Below are 21,298 nucleotides of genomic sequence, written 5' to 3'. Positions count from 1 at the left end.
TTTTTAATGAAAATGGAAACAGACTTGTCTTCGATACACTATTTTTGAAAACAAAACATATGAAAACAGTATTGAATCTGTGACTGGTGAGAAAACAATAATAATTAAAGGGCCGAGGAAATTTCGCGCGCTTTTCAACACGTGATGCACTTTTGTGTTCCTTTTGCTATCGAGTTTCATGCACTGTCTGTCACGTTTGAGATCGACATTTCTGGACTCAGCATTTACTGGTAAGTGAGAATACGTCGCATTTATGCTGGGCATAGTTGAAATTGTATACTTGATGCGATGTTAGTTTTTCGAAAAGTTCTACAGGACGAGATTTTTCCGTCAATTGAGTCTGTACTCTAGCGCGGGTGATGGTGACAGACACAGTTGAAAACTCCGCTTTATCGGTTTTCAAACAAAGGTTTTCGCGGCAAAATAAATATATCTAAGAAATGATCATAGGTAACCGTTAAGTAGGTGTTAGTTACAGTCCTCCCGCCATTCAATTTAAAAAGGAGTGAATAATTGGAGTTAAAATCGGCATATAGGATATGCAGTTGACCAAAATACTATGTAAAACTTTAACTAGTAGAAGGACAACAACAATGCATACGCCATGTGATGTATATCTATTTTCACTGGTGGAATGTTGTCAAAAGGCACATACGTCTGAATTTTGATATTCTTCTATATTTTTAAGTCCTCTGTGAATCATAATGTCATGCACATTGACAATTTTTCATTGTTCTTTTCTGCGTATGTATACCGTTTACAAAAAGTCGGAAGTAGGATTTTGTGCAGTGTGTTTACAACATTGAAGCCATAAACCCTACGGAACGTCGGAAGACAGTCTCTCACATGATGAAAATGTCCAGAGTGTGTGATATTTATGTACCGGTCTGAAATTGGATGAACTATCGTTGTTCAAGTCTTTGTAACAGCATTAGAATCATTATCAAAATTATGGCAAGTTTTCAATCAAGTACATTTCCAGAACCAGAGACTCATTCGGGAGAAATTTGCACAAAGTTTTGTACCAGCCACAGGCATTTCTTTAACTGTCAGCACCGCCAGCTGTTTCGATGGTGTCATGTAGGGTCAATCAAAATATCGGCATAAAAAAACGTTTGTATCAGTTTACTTGGGTAGCTGAGCCTCATCCACGATGAAAAAAGAAACTTTTGATGCACGATTTTGCAAATTAATACTACTTTAGGGTATCATATTTTCAGGTTAAAAGGCGTTGTAGGAGGATAGATAGGTTAGAGGTCACTGCAACCCACAAACTACTAGAGTCTTGAAGGAATACATTCCACTTGCGCCAAAGATCCTGTATACTTTTCTTAAGTACTGTTAGAGTCATTCCATTTTGTGGCTATATTGTTGTGCCAGTTAACAGAACAAAATTTAGCTATTATTATAGATATTATCCTGGCACCAGAGAACATTGCAGATTTATTGTGATGAATAACCATAAAAACTTCAAATATATTTACTTTACTCTAGAGGGAATGCTTTATGGCAAATATTTGGCAGAAAATTTTACTGCATGCCACAGTTTATAGAAAACTAAGCAACATTGATTTGCCATTGAAGAGAGTTTGTGATGGAAGAAATTTGTATATGTTACACACACCGGTACACAAAGATATTCCTGAAATGTTGAAATGAGTTTGTGAGTAAGAGGGTAGATTGCCTACAACAACTCCTCTCCAATTTTGCATCAACTAAAATAATTGTTATTATTTAAAAATGACCCTTTCCTTGAATTTTTGAAGACAAATTGCTGTATGCACTATGAAAATTTTTGATATTAATATCTCCATTTTACAAGGCATTTTATTTCATTAATGATGGTTTGTTTTCTACCCAGTTGTAGGTTAAGGAGCTATCATGTCATCACCAACAAGAACACCACGTAGAAGTAAAAGAGGCAGAGTTGAAGACACCAGTCGTGATAGCACACCAAGCAAGAAAGGAAGAGCAGAAAATGGCACACCCAGTGGCAAGAATGCTCCACCGGTTGCAAATGGAACACCAAAGTTACAGAATGGTACTCCAGCTGGAAAAGGGTCAACACGAAAAGATGCAACTCGTGAGTGGTTTCACAATCTCATTTAAATTATGCAGCTTTGTCAAATGTATATTTTAGTTCAGAGTCTCAAAAGAAATTGATTTGTAATCATTCTTTCTACTTGACATCTCAAAAAATGTGACAAGTTCAAGCCCAGAACAACAAACAGTAACACCAATAGTTCCTGAAAGGATTTGTTGTCATTGTGTAATTCCCAAAATTTTTAAAGAATCTGCATTTTGTAGTCCCATCATATAATCATTAAAATTATGTTTACTATTGCAGCATCAAGAAAGGGTAGACATGGTGATGTGTCCTCACCGTCTTCTCAGCCAGGCAGACGTATCGACTCCTCACCAGGACTAGCGCCTTTGCCGTCTTCACCACCCACTGGTCAGAATGTACACGATACATCTCTGTTCTCAAGCCCAGCTGCATCAAGAGTTGGTAAGATGTTATCATTGCTGTTGTTAAGTAGCATTGTTGTCTGTGTGTTAAAAGCAGCCTCCTACCCATTTCTCTCTCGTAATGCAACTATGTGGCTTTTAGCACTGATCAACCTTGACCCTGAAATTTTATAGTCATTTGCCATGGAATAAAACTCTTTCCAATATTTTGTGCATATGCTTTCAATGTTATTTGCTGTCCATGTTCCATTTCCAGCCAGTCTGATAACATTGTTAAAAATACTGCTTCAGTTAACTGGAATGGAAAGCAAAGATAGAATTCCGGCCCATAATTTCCTCTTAATAATCACATGTGATAAGATTTGTTACTTGTTGAAACTGAACAGTGTCACTATTCACCCTTTGCTAACAGTGGTGTAGTCATTCAGACCATAAAAAGGGATGTAAAAATTCTGAATGAAGTGTGATAGGTGGAATTACATCACAGGAGTAGAAACAGACATACTTGAAACTTAACAGATGTCAAACTGTGTTTTCTGTTTTCACAGGTAATAGTGAAATTGATTTGAGCTCTCCACTGAACTATGGTACTCCAAGTTCCCGTATTGGAGGTACTCCAGGCAGACATGGGTATCCTTTACATCACACCTAGCGTAATTCAAGATGATTCTACACCTGAATATCTTGTTTCTTGGCACGAGAATCTTTTAATTACAAATGTTTAATACACACCTACATTTCTGTGTACAAGAGTCTATACTCCACATTTTACAACCTTTTGTGAAATATTTTCAGAGTGACTTAGTTCATATGCACGTAGATAAGATTTTGTCAATTTTATATGATGCAGAAATACAGCATGATATGTTCTTTCGTAGTGGTGTATTTTTCATCGTTACAGCTATCAATCTGTACAATTCCTTGACATTTTGACAGTGGTGCAGGTACTCCAATCAGGCCAAGGAGTGACATCAGAAGTGATCGCAAGATGCGTCAAGTCAATGTTGGATCAGAGCCATCCGTAAGTTACTCTCGTTGACTGTACAGTGAGAGGTCAAAGTTTTCAAAACATGCTCTCAAATTCCCTTGTCAAAGAGCATTGTAGAAACAGCCGTATTACCTTTTAGCTGTATAAGCCATCCATTTGCCCAGACATACCAGTTGGGCCAATAGAACCTTGTAAGGTGATTTGGATTGGCTGAATGCTGTATTACTATAAGCTGTAAAGTGCATCAAAATGACTGCATGCCATGGTAATAAGTTCTTAGAGAACAGAAAGGACTATTTCAGTGTCCTGATGTGACAACGTCCAATTTGTTTAAGTCAAAGCTTTCTCTATTGCCATTTACACAGGGTGGAGTTGAGCCAACAGAACCATCTGGTGCTGTGACCAGTGATCAACCATCAGGGCCACAGCTTGTCATCTGGGGTACAGATGTAGTGGTCAGCCATACCAAGGAGAAATTCAGAAAGTTCATCCAGACTTTCATTGATCCTGAAGTTGATGAGACTGCTGGCTACGATCCAAAGCAACCTATCTACTTGCAGAAGTTGGAGGAGGTAAGATATCTATCCTATCCCTGGCAAACTATTTTGAATGTAGTGGTTTTATATTTGTCTTGGTGGAAGGAAGGGGAGGTATTGGCCACTGTAAGAGGCAAGTTGGTGGCAATTAAAGGCCATCCACTAATGTCTCTACGAGACAAATTGCAATTTTACTATTGTCTTCTTTGAAAATGTTGAAATACTTAGTATTTAGCTGTCTAAGACAACATGTAAATGCATTGCTGGCATACTAGTGAAATACCACATATTTCAACCACTTTACCAACTCGATTCAGCAATTGTGTTTAAAGCATAAGAATCCTGAAAATTAGTCAGTCAGTTGTATTTACCTGGTTATTATGTGTAATGAAAAGCAGTCACCTCAATGATCCAAATTATTGAATTTGTCATGCCATACAAAAACGTCAAAACTGTTCCAAAAAGTTGTGAAATCTTCACTCCAGTTAACATCTTTTGTCATTAATTGCAGATAAGTCAACTAGAGTTGCCATTCCTGAACATAAGCTGTGAGCATCTAAAGCAGTTTGATGCTGATGTGTATCGTCAGTTGGTCTGCTATCCACAAGAAGTCATTCCGACCTTTGACATGGCAGTCAATGAAATGTTCTATGAACAGTTTCCAGATGTTCAGTTAGAACACCAAATTCAGGTCCGCACGTACAACGCCGACAAGACAAAAAATATGAGATCACTTAATCCAGAAGGTAAGTAGTGCTATTTTTAACTCCATATCACTGCTTTCAGGTAGTTTGTATACTCACATGATTAATAAAATGAAATGATGAAATACTAATACAGTAATTGTAAATTGTCATTTCTGAGATCCTCATGACAGTGAATCCAAAATTGAAACTTTTTATGTACTACCATATTTCATCTCTAAAAATTTTCAGACACAAAGTTCTGCAAGTTGTTAAGAATAAAGTTTCACTTCATACTAGCATTGCTGATTTTTCATCACATTTTTCATTCTTGCTTGCCAGATATTGATCAGCTGATCACTATTAGTGGTATGGTGATCAGAACCTCCCAGCTGATGCCTGAAATGCGAGAGGCTTTCTTCCGGTGCTACGTCTGTTCGTACAGCACCACAGTCGAAATTGATCGCGGACGAATTGCAGAGCCAACAGTGTGTCGCAACTGTTCTACGCAGCACAGTATGGGGTTGATTCACAATAGATCACAGTTCACGGATAAACAAATGATAAAGATACAAGAAGCACCAGGTAAAACATGCCAAACAGTTGATACCACTATGAAGTCTGGATTGCAATCTTTTCATAAAATATCTGTACTCTGCAGCTCAGTTTTAAAACAGTCAACTACTGCTTGATGTTACCTGAGCTTGTGATAATGCACACATTGCTTCATGTTAATCTTGTGATGTAAATTTGAATTTGATGTGTTATGTTTCTGTCAAAATACACTCTGTACACAGATCTACTAGTTAGGAAGAACACACAAAGAATTACTGATGCTGAAAGAACTCAACGATATCAAGATCTTTTTCATAAAAAGTTTTAAGTCTGACAGGTCAACAGGAATTGATCCATATGAAAATTTGACTAAATGATTGTGCAGTTTAACATTCTTCACAAGTTATAACACAAGCTAGAAAGCAGGACAACCATACCCAGTCCGACAACTCTGTATGACCATGCTTTGAAAATTTGATTTGCTTTCTGCAGAGGACATGCCACCTGGCCAGACACCGCACACTGTCCTGCTTTACGCTCACAATGACCTTGTGGATAGCGTGCAACCTGGCGACCGCATCAACATCACAGGCATCTACCGTGCTACCCCACTGCGAGTCAATCCACGTCAACGAAACGTCAAAGCTGTTTACAAGACTTACATCGATGTGGTCCATTTCCGCAAGACATTCGTTGATAAGTTACATGAGCAAGGAGACAATGAGTAAGCCTTTACTTCTTGTCTGTCTTTTAGTTAATGATTTCTCCAAAAAGCGAATTACTAGTCCTTATATTACTCAATTTGACCAAGTCACCATAAATGACTTTCTACAATAACCACATAGCCATTTCATAGTACTTTTGTCTGAAGTTATTTGTTGTAACACATCACCAGTTTTACTTTCTGCTGTTCACTATTCCAGTATCTTGCTTCATATCTCCACTAACAAAGTCATGATGAGATTTGACTTCAAGTTGTAAAACTCCAAATATTTATTTGTTTGTTTGTCTGTCTGTCTGTTTGTTTATTTATTTATTTATTTATTTATTTATTGTGGTAAAGCAATAGGTTGACAGGCCCATGTACAGGCACCATAAAAATCAACTTTACAAAAAGATAAAACCAAATAAAATACAAAGAACAAAGTAAAACAAGAAACAACAACAAGGACAAAATAAGCAACGGAATTCACAAAACAACACAGAACAAGTTAAAAGTAGGTTTTATAGACTAGTCTATGGAAGGTTGAATGTACCAATAAGTCAGGGTGTTATGTATTGTACACATCTGAAACACAAACTTTCTCTCCTAGGGAGGATGGACCCACTATGACAGAAGAGAGGAAAGAATTTCTAAGAGAATTATCAAAGAAGTCTGACATCTACAACCGTCTTGCAAGGGCCTTAGGTAAAGTAGCGAGGATTTATGCATAAAAGTGAAATGTGGTAAAGACCATGTGAAAAGCTTTGAAGTTTCATATTCAGTGGTTACGCTTTCACATCTTGAAGCAAAATTAAATAAAATGTAGAAGAACAAATGTTGAAACAAAGGGTCTTCTGGGAGTCAATATATTGAGTCATGTTGGAGAAAAGGGAGTAATGTGGTCATTGGAAGGTAATAAATTATCACATAAACTGATACAGTCCAGTGTTGTACTTGCAACAGTAATGTTACATTTGTCCAGCCATAGTACCTGTGGTATATCAACTCATGCATATTATTCATATTAGAAGACACCCCAGAAATTCTATGAAGTCTCCAAATCATGCACCCAAGTTCCTGACTGTTGGCTTAACACTGCACTGGGCCAAAAAGGATGAAAATACATGTTTAATACTTTATCCTTCACTTCACAGCTCCCAGTATCTATGAAAATGAAGACATCAAAAAAGGAATCTTGTGTCAGTTGTTTGGAGGAACAAAGAAAGACTTTACCCACGCTGGCAGAGGCAATTTCAGGTATTTGACGTTTGGATATTGTTGAAATACATGGGAAAAATTATTTGAATGAAATCTTAGTACATTTTTATCGTGCCAAGAGGGTTTACACTTGTTGCAAAGGTCGGTGTATGAATGCCATAATTTGTAACTGTTTATGCGTTCACAACATGTTTGTATTTTGCATATGTCACATATTTCATCTCTACAGATGAAAAATGAATTTGTTCATGATGGTACATTGTGATTAATTCCAGTGTGTCTGAATAACATCTGTCATCAAATACATTGAGTTCCTGATGGTGGTAAACTTTGTACAACTTGTAACTTACAACGGCTGTTTTCACAGATCTGAGATCAACATCTTGCTGTGTGGAGACCCAGGTACAAGCAAATCACAGTTACTACAGTACGTCCACAATCTAGTCCCACGCGGTCAGTATACATCTGGAAAAGGATCAAGTGCTGTTGGTCTTACTGCCTATGTTACAAAAGATCCAGAAACTAGACAGTTGGTACTACAAACGTAAGTTTGTCTTTTTAGCTCACATTGCTTAGATCCTATAGGGTTTTGTTGGCATAGGTACATGTCCAGCATATTCTCATCTGTATGTGTTTCATCAGTTTTCCTATTCAAAGAATTGCTCTTCAGTGATGTTTTACCATGTACATTTTATGTGTGAACATTCCAAAAATGGTACAGATTCAAAAGATTAAAAGTCAATCTAAGTATGCAATTTTCTAAATCAATAATAGAAACTAAAATATTTAAACTACTGACAGGCATTTGACACACCCAGTATGGAAGCCAAATGCATCCTATATAGGAGGTTGTTTTCATTGTGAGTGTGGTGCATTGATTCTTGATGACAAAGGTGTCTGTTGTATTGATGAGTCTGATAAGGTGTGATATCGGCCTCTGTTCTATTGTAGTGGTGCTTTGGTTCTCAGTTACAATTGTGTCTGATGTAGTGATGAGTTTGATAAAATGTGATATTGACCTCTGTTCTATTGTGGTAGTGCATTGGTTCTCAGTGACAATAGAGTCTGCGGTATTGATGAATTTTGATAAAATGTGATATTGACCTCTGTTTTATTGTAGTGGGGCCTTGGTACTCAGTGACAATGGCGTGTGTTGTATTGATGAATTTGATAAAATGAATGACAGTACAAGATCAGTACTCCATGAAGTCATGGTAAGTTTCAGTAAAGTCAGATACTTTATGAAATGTGAATTGATTCCATGAAACCAAATATATTTTTTAGTATTTGAGGAAAGGACACAGAGTCATACATGACGCCTGAGTATGTTACAAATTGGATATGCATCAGTTTGCATTGTTCATTTCACCACAATGCATTCTAAGTCCTGCCTTTCTACATGTGTAACTTTTCATTCATTCCCATCACCACAGGAACAACAAACCCTGTCCATTGCCAAGGCTGGCATTATCTGTTCACTGAATGCACGTACATCTATCCTAGCTGCTGCCAATCCAGTTGATTCACAGTGGAACCCCAAGAAAACTATAGTAGACAACATTCAGCTACCTCATACCCTGTTGTCAAGGTAATGCTTTCAGTTTCAAGTCAAAAAATTTCAAACACGATCTTCTATAGTGCTTTTGACAAGTCAAACATACAGCATTTGTGAGAAAAAAGTTTTTACGTAACTGATTATTGCATAGGTATTACCTGATGGTTTTTACCAACAACTCTTAAAAAATAGCGTCAATGACACTGTAGCTCCCATCCTGGACTATTTAGTGTTTGTTCTCTGGTCAGATATTTGAACATGTGTGAAAGGGATAAAGTGCATGAAGTGAAAATACTTAAATGAAATGTACTGCAGACAGTGAAATATGTTTAATGTAATTATTCAGAATATAAAATGGAAAAAATACAGAATTAGATATATCGAATACTGTGATACAACCATTAACTCAACAAGTCATTTACAATGACATAGTCCCCACTTGTAATAGGAGTTTAGTCTTGATGGGGCAGGAAAATGTGGTCATTAAGAAGTATCACTGGAGTGTATATGTTGAGATCTATGGGCACATAGGTCTATGTCGTTGTTCCCAATTTGAAACACATGAGGCATGTCTAAGTTATGGTTCTAAATCGGGAAAAAAGATCAGACCTCTAGCAGTATTGGCCAGCCAAGAAATACATATGCGCATTATAAATGAGGTACAAGATGTGACATCTTAAGGTCTAATATCCTATCAAATTAGAGGGTATAGAACTTGTGGTTCCTGAAATATGCATATATATGTATAATCAAGGTCAAAGGTCATGAGGTCACATGACATTTTGAAAAAAAAATTATATTGCTAATTAATCCCTATATGCCAAAAATCAGATCTCTAGTTCTATTCGCTTGCCCAGAATTAGATTTGTACATAATTAATGAGGTAAAGCGTGTGTTGTCATAAGGTCTCCCATCCTACTAAATACAAAGGACATAGCACTTGTGGTTACTTATTTATTGACATAAACATATATTTTAGGTAAAAGGTCATCGAGGTCACATGACATTTGGTCAAAAAATTTCTCTCCTATAGTTATCCTACATACCAAAAATCAGACCTCTAGCTCTATTGGCTCGCTCAAAATTAGATATGTGCATAATTAATGAGGTACAATATGTGGCGTCATAAGCTGTCCCATCATACCATACATGGAGGCTGTAGCACTGTGGTTACTGAGTTATGGACAAATATGTATATTTGAGGTCAAAGGTCACCGAGGTCACGTGACATTTTGTCAAAAAAATTGTTTTGCTAAGTTATCCCTATATACCAAAAATCAGACCTCTAGCTCTATTGGCTCGCTCAAAATTAGATATGCGCATAATTAATGAGGTACAATATGTGGCGTCACAAGGTGTCCCATCATACCATACATGAAGGCTGTAGCACTTGTGGTTACTGAGTTATGGACAAATATGTATATTTGAGGTCAAAGGTCACCGAGGTCACGTGACATTTTGTCAAAAAAATTGTTTTGCTAAGTTATCCCTATATACCAAAAATCAGACCTCTAGCTCTATTGGCTCGCTCAAAATTAGATATGCGCATAATTAATGACGTACAATATGTGGCGTCATAAGGTGTCCCATCATACCATACATGAAGGCTGTAGCACTTGTGGTTACTGAGTTATGGACAAATATGTATATTAGAGGTCAAAGGTCACCGAGGTCACATGACATTTTGTCAAAAAAAATGTTTTGCTAAGTTATCCCTATATACCAAAAATCAGACCTCTAGCTCTATTGGCTCGCTCAAAATTAGATATGCGCATAATTAATGAGGTACAATATGTGGCGTCATAAGGTGTCCAATCATACCATACATGCTATTAGTGCAAGATGCGAGGTATAATGATATTCAAATATGCAGATTACACTAATGAGCATTGTTTCGGTATTAAAATTCTATGCTAATGACCCTTAATCAACGTGGAATATTCATGTACCTCGGATCTTGCATTGTATACATACATGAAGGCTGTAGCACTTGTGGTTACTGAGTTATGGACAAATATGTATATTTGAGGTCAAAGGTCACCGAGGTCACATGACATTTTGTCAAAAAAAATTTTTGCTAAGTTATCCCTATATACCAAAAATCAGACCTCTAGCTCTATTGGCTCGCTCAAAATTAGATATGCGCATAATTAATGAGGTACAATATGTGGCGTCATAAGCTGTCTCATCATACCATATATGAAGGGTGTAGCACTTGTGGTTACTGAGTTATGGACAAATATGTATATTTGAGATCAAAGGTCATCAAGGTCACATGACATTTTGTCAAAATATCTGAGATATCTGCGTAAACGAATGGACTCACGGATGGACGAACAGACAGACATGACCCAATCTATAAGCTCACTGGACTTCATCCGTGGGGACTAAAAATTGTGTCACTGCATCCTTTTTGCAATATGAATACAATGAGAAACTAAATTTTTATTTTTCGTGGCCTTATACATGGGAGTCTATGGAGATCTGCCTTATACATGGGAGTCTATGGACGTGTGAACTAAAAATATGCAAATTTCACCACGATTTGCCCAAATTTGGGAAAGGTCACTCCTATGCACTTCCATACCAAGTTTCAAATCAATCGGACTTGTGGTTTCAGAGCAGGAGATTTTTTGACCAAAAATGGGAGAAAATTACAAAAAAATTCATGAAAAATAGCAAGTCCAAGATACTGACCCAAGATGTGCACAATCATTTCATGTCAGCCCAAAGTACTTACATGCTAATTTTTCATGTAATCTGCTCAGTGGTTATTGAGTTTTTTCAATTTTGACTGTTTTTACATTTTTTTCACTTAATTTGCATATTTTTGGCAATGACAACTTCATTTGAACAAAATCTCATCTACAGCCCATCATCCATGTACACACCAAATATCAAGATGAAATGTACAGCGGTTTTGGAGTTTTGATGTTGACGGACAGACATACAGACATACAGACACACAGACACACAGACATACAGACATACAGACACACAGACATACAGACATACAGACATACATACATACAGACATTTCCCTAGCCTATAAGAATAGCTTCCATTGCCATATATACATACGGCTATGGGAGCTAAAAATGTGATGCATCTCTTTATCTCTTCCTCAACAGATTTGATTTAATTTTCTTGATACTGGATCCACAAGATGAACTGTATGATCGTCGCCTTGCCAACCACTTGGTATCTCTCTACCACAGAAGTCAGGAAGAAAGTGAAGAAGAATATATGGTAAGACTACTACAAGATTTTGATGTTCCTTCAGTGTGCTCTCTCAGTAGTAAATGGATTCCAAGCAAGTTTCTCTATTTGTCACCTTGAGTTTTATCTAAACCTATCTAATGTACAAGATGGCAAGGAAAATTACTCAAAATTTAAGACATTCAAAGCAGCTGAATCCTGGCGTGGATATTTCAAAAGTGAAAGAGTACAAAACAGTTCTTTCCTTCCAAGACATTCATATGTCGTTGAGAAGGGTCATAAAGAGTGATTTGTGAGAAATACTAATTCTTTACTGCTTTGTCAAACTTTATGTTACAATGTCAGTATACATCAAAGTCTTGACTAATGTGGTGTAACTAAGGGCAAGTTGCATACATATACTTTAATACACCACTTCAAATATTACAGGACATGAGTGTCATGAAGGACTACATCGGCTATGCGCGTCAGTACATCCATCCAAAACTGAGTGAAGAGGCCAGTCAGGCGTTTATCTCTGCATATGTGGAGATGCGTAAAATTGGCAGTGCAAGGGGAATGGTATCTGCCTATCCAAGACAGCTAGAGTCATTGATACGACTTGCTGAAGCCCATGCTAGGATGAGATTCTCCAATGTGGTTGAAATCATCGATGTGGAGGAAGCTAGAAGGTAAGGACAGAATAGAAATAGAAGCACAAGAACTTCTTGCAGTTCTAACCCTGGTACATTACTGAAAGTTTACGACTTGAGGGTGTATTGGCATGTCTTTCTTTTAAATTCTTCTCTACATTTTCAGTTTCATTCAAGTTTGTTATTGTGATGCAATGATTGACCTCTGTAAGCTGTTTGAGTAAAGTTTCTTAAAGTTTCACAACAAAAGCTCGGCATCAGGAGTGAGCAAATGTTGTCATTCACTTTGTAGTGGTCTGAGGACCAGCTTTCTTGAGATAAGTGTGTTAAGTGGTCCTCCAGCCTACTGTGGTAGTCCTGTTTTCAGTTTTAGCATAGATCTGCAGTAGTATAAACTGGCCCACACAAATGATGAATTTATTAGTGTGGGCAAAGTGTGGTTCCAGTCCACTGACTGTCAAACAAAATCCTAATGAGCTGTCCACCATGAACCAAAAGTGAAACCTTGGCTCACGTCATCAACTTAGCAAGGATTTCAGGAAGTTTATCAAATGTTTATGTCACTTTCCCATGAAATTCATGGGAAATAAACATGACAGGTAGAAAGGTATTGCTAAGATCATGTGATATAAGTGATTGTCTCAGAAATAACAAATTTATGCCAATCCCAATCAAATTTATTCCTTTGGGACATTGAGCTGAATTAAGAAAATAAATGCAAATTGATATTTATTTTACATGTTGAGATTGACTCATGAAATTCAGAGCTCTGTTTAACACGGTTATTTGTCTTCCATTCAATCACAGATTGCATACGGAGGCCATGAAGCAGTCAGCTGTTGATCCACGTGATGGCACCATCAACATTGACATCTTGGCCACAGGTCTCAGCAGTAGTGCTCGCAAACAACGCCAGGAAATTGCGCAGGCTCTGTGGAAGTTCATTGAGACCAAAGGCAAGCCAAGACGACTAAGTGCTTCCAAGACCCTGGTTGAACTGAGAGACCAGTCTGACATGGTAAGGGAATTCACTATATTTTTATTTCCAAACATTAAGATAAATATCTTTCAGCAAATAAATTTGATCTTTAAATATAAAATAGTTTTCAGTGAAGATTCAAAGTATTATGTATGAATTTCAACCAACAAAATGGATTGCAACTGAACTAGGAAACAAAGAAAAGTCCAAAAATTTTGACAAAAATACATGTATAATAGTATGTCTCACAGAGTTATCAACCGTTACACTACTCCCAAAGTCTCTAGCAAACACATCAGAATTATTTTGGTTTTTATGAGTAAGTTAATCCCTGTACTAATGGTTTTGTTGTTTACCTTTGTTTTTGTGAAAGAGGATGTGAAAAAAGTTACAAATACCTGTCATATCTTAGTATCATACTGCTAGTACTATGAAGTTATTTTTAAATTTATCTTTTCCTTATCCACACAGCTTATACCAAGGGATGTATATGATGAAGCTGTGAAAATGCTGGAAGATGAAGAAAAAATAGTCCGATATGGTGATACTATCAGACTGACGTAGTGGTTTCAACCCTTTCACCACCATGGTTTGACCCAAACCTATTATTATCAATGGTGATTTTGGACCTGTGAACAGGGAATGGGGTAACAGCTTCTGAACTCTTACAAGGAGACTAAAATAGAATGTGACCAGGGAAGGGGCAGGGGATTGAATACTCCATACCAATTCAGACAAATTGAGTGTATCCAGCAGTTATTGCTTCATCTACAGACTTCAGACTGTGAGGGCGATGTACTTCTTCCTGACCACTCGGATGGACAGCACGTAAATTAATTGTCATAATACTGCAATTATTTGGTCAAGTCCCATTGCTTTCATTGCTTTGGTTTGAACTGTGTACAGGGTAATAGGCAACTACATAATTCACGCAAGCATTTTGTGTTATTAATATTGAATTTGTTGATTTCATTTACTTTGTTCTGTTGTGACCCCAAAAGATTTTGAATTTGGCGACCGTTTCCAAACATGAAGCACATCCGAATTCGAAGAATACTGGGTTCTTGCTTGGCCATAGTTCAATTCAACATTAGCCTATAAGGGTACGTTTCTAATTTTATGAAAGACCCCTTAAGACATGTAGCTTTTCCAAACTAAGGCAAGATTGTCCCCATTATTCTCCAGATTCACTGAGTGTGTTTTATTTAGAATCATTCTGTTAGAATTACATTAAAGAGAATGTATTGAAATTAAAATGTATAAACATCCCAAGGGAGCCTTACATGGTATTTAAAAAGAAAGGAGAGACAGTTTGACTTGCAAGCATAGTCTCTTCATTCACAGGTACAATATTACCAGCATTCCAAAACATCATGAAATTCAATCATGTTCTGTTGTCAAAATTTCAATTTGATATATTTCGTAAAATATGTTTTTCTGCTGTTTGCTGTAAAAAATTTTTACTTAGATGATAGTTATAAAAGTTTATGGTATATTCCTGTCCTGCGATTAGAAGAAAGAAAAAAACTGACAAAGAGATTGAAAATTGTATCTATCAAGTTTAAGTTTGTATTACTAGGATTAGTTTCTATTGAGGCAAATAAACGTTTTTGTGTAAACTTGTTTAATTTTTGCCACCTATCAACCTCAACCAGTATAACCACACTGCCATGTGGAATTTTTCATGTCATTTGTGTGTATGTGTGAGATGTATGTACAGGCATTCTATATTGTCTTTTCAACCACTGCCATTTCTGCACTAATCAAGGTCCTCCCCTGTGGATTTTTTTACTGTGCTATCACAAATACTACTGAACTTGTATTTTGTAAGATTTTGATCCAATGTGTAGAGATATGATTGTGTCATCGTGCAAATCACTCTTAATAGAATTGAAGCCTATTAGTGTTCTGGGCTGTCTTGGTTGCAATCTGATTAAAATCAAATTAAAGGATTGGCTTTCCCACTTCCTCCGTTCTGTTTCCTTCTATTTGTCATTGTCTTTGCCTGGACTTGGACTCCCTAGAGAGACAAGGACAGCCAAATCTCTGGACAGACAAGGAACACCAATAAGGGGAAAGGGCCATAACATCCTTACATTTGATTTTAATCCACTCAATTTGTTGGTTGGAATTATTTATAATGATAAGCACAACAGCTGTTTTCTGTCAAGTCACTGATAAGATTGACTTTCTGCCATCAGGTAGATTACAAAACTGATGCTGGTACTTGTGAAGCAAAGCAGGCAAGTTTAGAGCCAGTAGAATGGACAGCAAAGAGATGGTATTGCAGATTGTATGCCAACAAATTGGAAAAAAGTTTATATATCTTGCAACAAATTGCAAAATCCTTTGACATTACATTGTGAGATTGTTTCTGTCCTGAAAGCTTGCAAATTTCTCATGATGCTGGTTTAATTCTGTATAGTTGCTAAAATCTTAAATAAAATCATTGCTACTATCAGAGTGCCCCTATGTGATTTGTTGTATGGTAAGCGTTCTAGCTATTTGAGTGATGGAAAGAATGATATTGAAACACCATTAACAACACAAATGCAACTGTAGTATGTTGTTGAGACATCAAAAATGATAAACCACTTACAAAGATTTTTTAGACCTTGAGTGAAAACTTGGTGTCTAAACGTGTAGGTGATGTGATTTTGATGTACAAATGTTTCCACCTAACAGAAAATGGTTCGAATGTTTATCAGGTTGTGAATAATAAAGCAGGACATCTCAAGTGCATGTGAGTGGGGAATACATAGCTTCTTTGTATAGGGATATACCCTTCAAATGCAGTCCGGGAGGAACTCTCTTGGGTTACGATGTATGCCATGCCGGCCCCACAACCGCAATGGCAATATGGCTTACACCCTAGCCAAGGAGAGGTTCTAGACTACTTCCAATGCTTTTAGATGCTCAATCCCCCAAGCTATCAAGTATCAAAGGCAAGAGTACCAAACTGCATCATCTAATCCCAGAACTGATTTCTGGCTGTACTTGATGCACACTCTACACTTCTGACAGTGGTTAGGCTATAAGTAAAGCTTGCACCAATGTGATTCAAAATCATTTGGCAATGCTCACACAATATGTGCTTTTATCAGAAAACTTTAGTCAACATTTTGTCAAAGTGTAACACAAGTTACAATCATAGTTGTTTGTATTATTCTATGATATTGGATAGAAGCATGGTTAGTGCAGGTTAAAGGGTCAGTAATGGTAACTTTTAGAGGGAGGGTCACCGTGTTTTGCGCAACTGTAAGAAGGCAAGTATATAAATATGTGTATATGTATTCACATATATATTTTTACATATAATATATATATATATATATATATATATATATATATATATATATATATATATATATATATATATATATGTATACACTCTTTTGAACGGTACTTTTTGATGTAGTTGCACTTGGAAAACATGCGCTTTTCCGTTTATCTGCATTCCATGCAGTGGCCTTGGTGCTAGCGCCACCTGGCGGTAAGCCCTTCGGATGGCCGGTTAGTGTCCTTCCGTGAGCGTCAATACAACGTGCAAAGTGTCTGATTTGCACTTTGAAGTCGATGAACCAATGGTCTTCGTGTCTTCAATCTTTTTCAGGGGGGGTGGGGGGGGGAATAAGCCTGTTATTACGAATGTATAATCCGACGTCAGATTGACGTCATTAAATCACAAATCAAGAATCGGAATGGACGGGTATTCGAACTTACGGTTTACCTATCTCATCAAACATGTATCGGCATTGATTGATACAATCGTTTATGCCACGGCATGCATAATAAATCTTCACAAAAACAATAAATTGATAAAACAGCTCTGTCTGGAAATAATTTCTTTTTAATACCTTCTCGCCTCGGTGAAAATAAAACACATTTCCTGGCAACAGAGGTTTCAATCGTTGATATTTTTCTCTTGTAAGTACGAAACACTTCTTATTGCAGCCGCGTTGCTCTCGTTTCTAGAGTTATTTTTAGACCGCTAGAGACCAGACTGTCATTATTTTTAAACATCGACAACCCGATGTACGAGATCAGCCAAGTAGAAAATAATTTCTGCCTGCGTTCCTTGAGCGCTGCGTTGCTCGGCGCTTTATGGCGTGCATGTCTACCGGCTGCATGGAGTGAAAACCTATTTGCGAACGCAAAGCTCTGAGAGCTCAACGTAGTAACCAGACCCTGGGGCCATGTAAACTGCTAGTTCAGTAGTTATCCTTTTTAGAACAAATGGGCCCTCAATGAAATATTAAAACTCAAGCCTTATTATTTAATAGGCCGACAAAGCATATGAGTAGGCGTGCTTGGAGTGATGAAAGAAGAGCTTGAGCAGCTGTAGAACTCAATCTCTCAAATATCGTCAAACTAGTCACAAAGATTATGTCAGTTATGTCACTCATTAATTCCCTAAGCTATAATTTCGAAAGAAAAAGTCATAAACCACTAGCCGAACAAACCTGGACCAACGCAAATAAACGGGACGGGGAGGTAAATATTAGTAATATGCTAAAATGTGCAAATTACAAACAGAATGCTAGATCAAAAATTAATATGCTGCCAATATGTTTTCGTTTCATGAATATGTACTAACAAACAAAGTTGTACAGTGCTTATGATTTGTCGAACGTACCGTCATCCCACATGCCACGATTAAAGAACATGTACGAGTCATTAAGTGCATATAGGTCGGACAATAAAAAATGATCAATAAGTAAAACTTATGCATCTTCAACAAAACACTAAAACGTGGCCCACTTCTCCAACTTTTCCTCGATAAATTTTCACGAAGATGAATTTTACTGATTTCGGCATTTTTCTTTCGTTTCACCGACATCTCGGCTTCCGCGCACGGTCTTTCAAACAGTAGTCAATCTAATTATTGTGATAATTAGCGATGTGCTTCATTATTCTGTCATATTTTCACTCTTTAAACACACATTACGTCAACAGTTGTAACTTTGATCGTACACATACATTACATCAATGGTTGTAACTTAGATCATACATTTCTAATCCACCCTTGCATAATAGCTTCACTATTTCCTCCATCTTTCCTCGCGTTAATTTTGCCTGTTCAGACAGGACTTGCACAGTAAACCGCGTATCATATCTCACAAGTTTCTTCATACAATACAGCATACTACTGGACTATTATATATAGCACAGTACCCCAAATATAGACCAACATACGTTATCATAGTTAAACAATTTATAGAAACATATTGTATTTTAGCAATAGTGTACATTGGTTCAATTCATATGGCAAGCCAGTGTCCTGCTGCGAGTTTTCTGATCGTGTAGCTTAAAATTATACATTCTATCATTTTTGCGGGGATTTTGATGTTCCGAAAACAGTGAAATACCTTTAAATAATGAACCAAATACAACTTAGCCACATAGTATAGCATGGAATTATGCTACGAGTTTTATCATTCTCATGGCATATTTCAAAATATAACACAATGAATGACATCCCAATAATACAAGATGGAACAAATTATTCCCAAACTTTGAGCTTAAAACGGTTATAAATACTATGTCATCAAATATTTCTTGACATTTAACATCTGCATGTATCTAAAAATCAAAGCAGGTGCTCGATTATCGAGAATCTGGCATGACGTAACTTCCGGTTTCTTATACCACAAGCAGAGGTGCACCGACAACTTTGCTCCAGTAACAAGCCATAGTTAAAATATTTAAACATAGGTTTAACCTAATTCGCAATTACTTTCCTTATTTGTTGTCTGTTTTATTTTATTTCGTGCGTCGTACATTTTCACTGGCTGCGTACCTTGACACAAGCACCACCGTAGTTAATAGCGCTTTTAGTGTATAATCTAAAAGCGCTATCAACTACGGTGATGCTTGTGTACCTTGTCTGTTTGTGACTAGGCTTACATTTCTGATGAAGCTTACATTTCTATTTTGTAAAGCAGACCACCCTCGATAAAATGATGTGTAATAAGTAGGCTAATGAAACGGTCTGTCTGCTAGGAACTCCAAATAGGCCGCCCTTCTCAAATCATTGCTTCCCAACAATCGAAGATCAGGAGTGAAGACCTCCCACTGCATCCCACATTTTCCAGGCAATATCACTATTGTCTGTCTCCGTTCGAAGGTCAAACGCTGGTCAGTGTCCAGTAGGCCATCGACCTGTCACCTCATCTGTTGCAGACTTGTATAGACTCATCGCATAAACAACCATCCTCCGGAAGCGGCATAGAGAGTGAGTCCCCCACTGCCGTTTCTTCCCACAGAATGTTGACATCATCGCCTTCATTTGCGTTTTTTCTCGAGGGTCTATGACTTTTCGTTATGATAAAACTACTAAGGATCTGTAAAGTGCCTAAACTTTTGAAACACCGCATTTCCTCAGTGACTTGACACTTGAACTTGTAAAGATAATATAATATTCCATGCCTTTTTGTTATTCTAGAAACCACAACAAAAACAATGTTGACCGGATGTGAGACGTGAGTAAATATCTGAACAGTTTAAGGGGACACAATCGTCGGAACTGCGCTCAAGGGTCACATGTCTGTCATAATCTACATCGTGTAATTTAAATGTTGCAGCTATGATGACGGCGTGCAGCTAGATATCATGCACGAAATACACTGTTTGTAAACAAGAAACTCACACAGGCGCAGTTCCGACGTTCGTTTTCCTTTAAGATGTACAAGCACATGCAGCTATCCACCCCCATTGATGAACGATCGAAGCGGTGATTTCAATGTGAGAGGAGGTTTACGTAAGGATAAAGTGTAGCTTTGGCGGGAAGGGGCAAGGATGTAATAAAGTTACAGGGAAATTTTTCCTGGCCGTTTTTCATTGGGTAGTTATTGAAAATGTCAGGAAAAGCTAATTGGATGTATAAAATTTGAAACTATAAAAATTTACAGCAAAGCATCAAAAGTTTCGAAAGCACCCGCGACAGCTGAATTGTCTTACTATATAGGATGGATCAAATTACAAATTTGTTCTTTTGTTGTCGACACCGTATTTCAACGGCTCTCATCGTCAAAAGCAGTCGAGATGTACAGTTATATTAGCTGTTGACAGTAGCAATTGCCAAGACAAACATTCCATCAACATGCGACATCGGGAAACAAAGTTTGGAGCGTAGAAAATATAACCTTTTCAAAAATATGGTTTGTTTTTACTCTGTCCGAATGTAGTCCTCTGGTCCGACGTTGCTGATACATCGACTTTGCCTGTAAGTTCTGGTCAGAAAATAATTATTTATTAAATAATTATTCTGCAGTTTAGTTAGTTGTATGCTGTTGGTGACAAGACTGTATAACTTCAGATGCAATACACCAACCCACGCTTTAACTGAAGGCTTCCTGACTGACTATCCGTATACCGTTCAGTCATTGTTTTTACCGTTTTGTTTGTTTCATTCACCGAAGTCGGCATCAGAAAGTATACCTGTTTATGTCGGATCATCGGTCTTAGCTCGAGTGTGACAGTTCCAATCGCAACCATGGGATTATCGCGAAACTTAGCATTGCATCTGGTGTGCAATTTTAGCCGATTCTGACAGGTTAAGATCTGACAATTTTTTCTGTTTTGCACCTACGTTATTGCGGTAACCCGTGGTCGAGTTAGAGCCCGTGAAGCATCGGTGATTTTCAACGGCAAAGCGATTTTTCAGTAGAAAAATCGAAACAAGTTCAAACACGTGAGTAATCTTAGTACACTTGATCTTTATCACTGCAATGTCTATATACTGAGAGACAGACTATGTTT

General features: G+C 37.3%; 1 protein-coding gene across 2 annotated transcripts; it reads left to right on the top strand.

The window, feature by feature from the left end:
• The first annotated feature begins 90 nt into the window (after positions 1 to 90).
• On the top strand, positions 91 to 15,995 carry LOC139147255 (DNA replication licensing factor mcm4-A-like). Of its 2 annotated transcripts, none has more exons than XM_070718283.1 (18): positions 91 to 230; positions 1,862 to 2,083; positions 2,348 to 2,509; positions 3,018 to 3,099; positions 3,406 to 3,490; positions 3,823 to 4,029; positions 4,505 to 4,739; positions 5,019 to 5,261; positions 5,724 to 5,955; positions 6,545 to 6,639; positions 7,089 to 7,191; positions 7,520 to 7,696; positions 8,273 to 8,366; positions 8,586 to 8,740; positions 11,839 to 11,956; positions 12,356 to 12,597; positions 13,366 to 13,576; positions 14,009 to 15,995. In XM_070718283.1, the coding sequence occupies exons 2-18, from the start codon at positions 1,882 to 1,884 to the stop codon at positions 14,099 to 14,101; spliced, it is 2,736 nt and encodes a 911-aa protein (XP_070574384.1). In that variant the 5' UTR covers positions 91 to 230; positions 1,862 to 1,881; the 3' UTR covers positions 14,102 to 15,995. The 2 variants fall into 2 exon arrangements, with proteins under 2 accessions (XP_070574384.1, XP_070574385.1); XM_070718284.1 differs by lacking the exon at positions 91 to 230 and adding an exon at positions 846 to 864.
• The last annotated feature ends 5,303 nt before the right edge of the window (positions 15,996 to 21,298 follow it).

Source organism: Ptychodera flava, chromosome 13 (genome assembly GCF_041260155.1).
Source record: "Ptychodera flava strain L36383 chromosome 13, AS_Pfla_20210202, whole genome shotgun sequence".
NCBI lineage: Eukaryota > Metazoa > Hemichordata > Enteropneusta > Ptychoderidae > Ptychodera > Ptychodera flava.
This window is presented reverse-complemented; position numbering and strand designations above follow the sequence as displayed.

What these genes read in the sequence shown, in the direction of transcription:
- LOC139147255 (XM_070718283.1), top strand. Translation starts at nt 1,882, where the DNA reads ATGTCATCACCAACAAGAACACCACGTAGAAGTAAAAGAGGCAGAGTT. An exon ending in AAAGATACAAGAAGCACCAG is followed by an intron (nt 5,262 to 5,723) that starts GTAAAACATGCC and finishes TGCTTTCTGCAG; the next exon opens with AGGACATGCCACCTGGCCAG. An exon ending in CAGTACTCCATGAAGTCATG is followed by an intron (nt 8,367 to 8,585) that starts GTAAGTTTCAGT and finishes CCATCACCACAG; the next exon opens with GAACAACAAACCCTGTCCAT.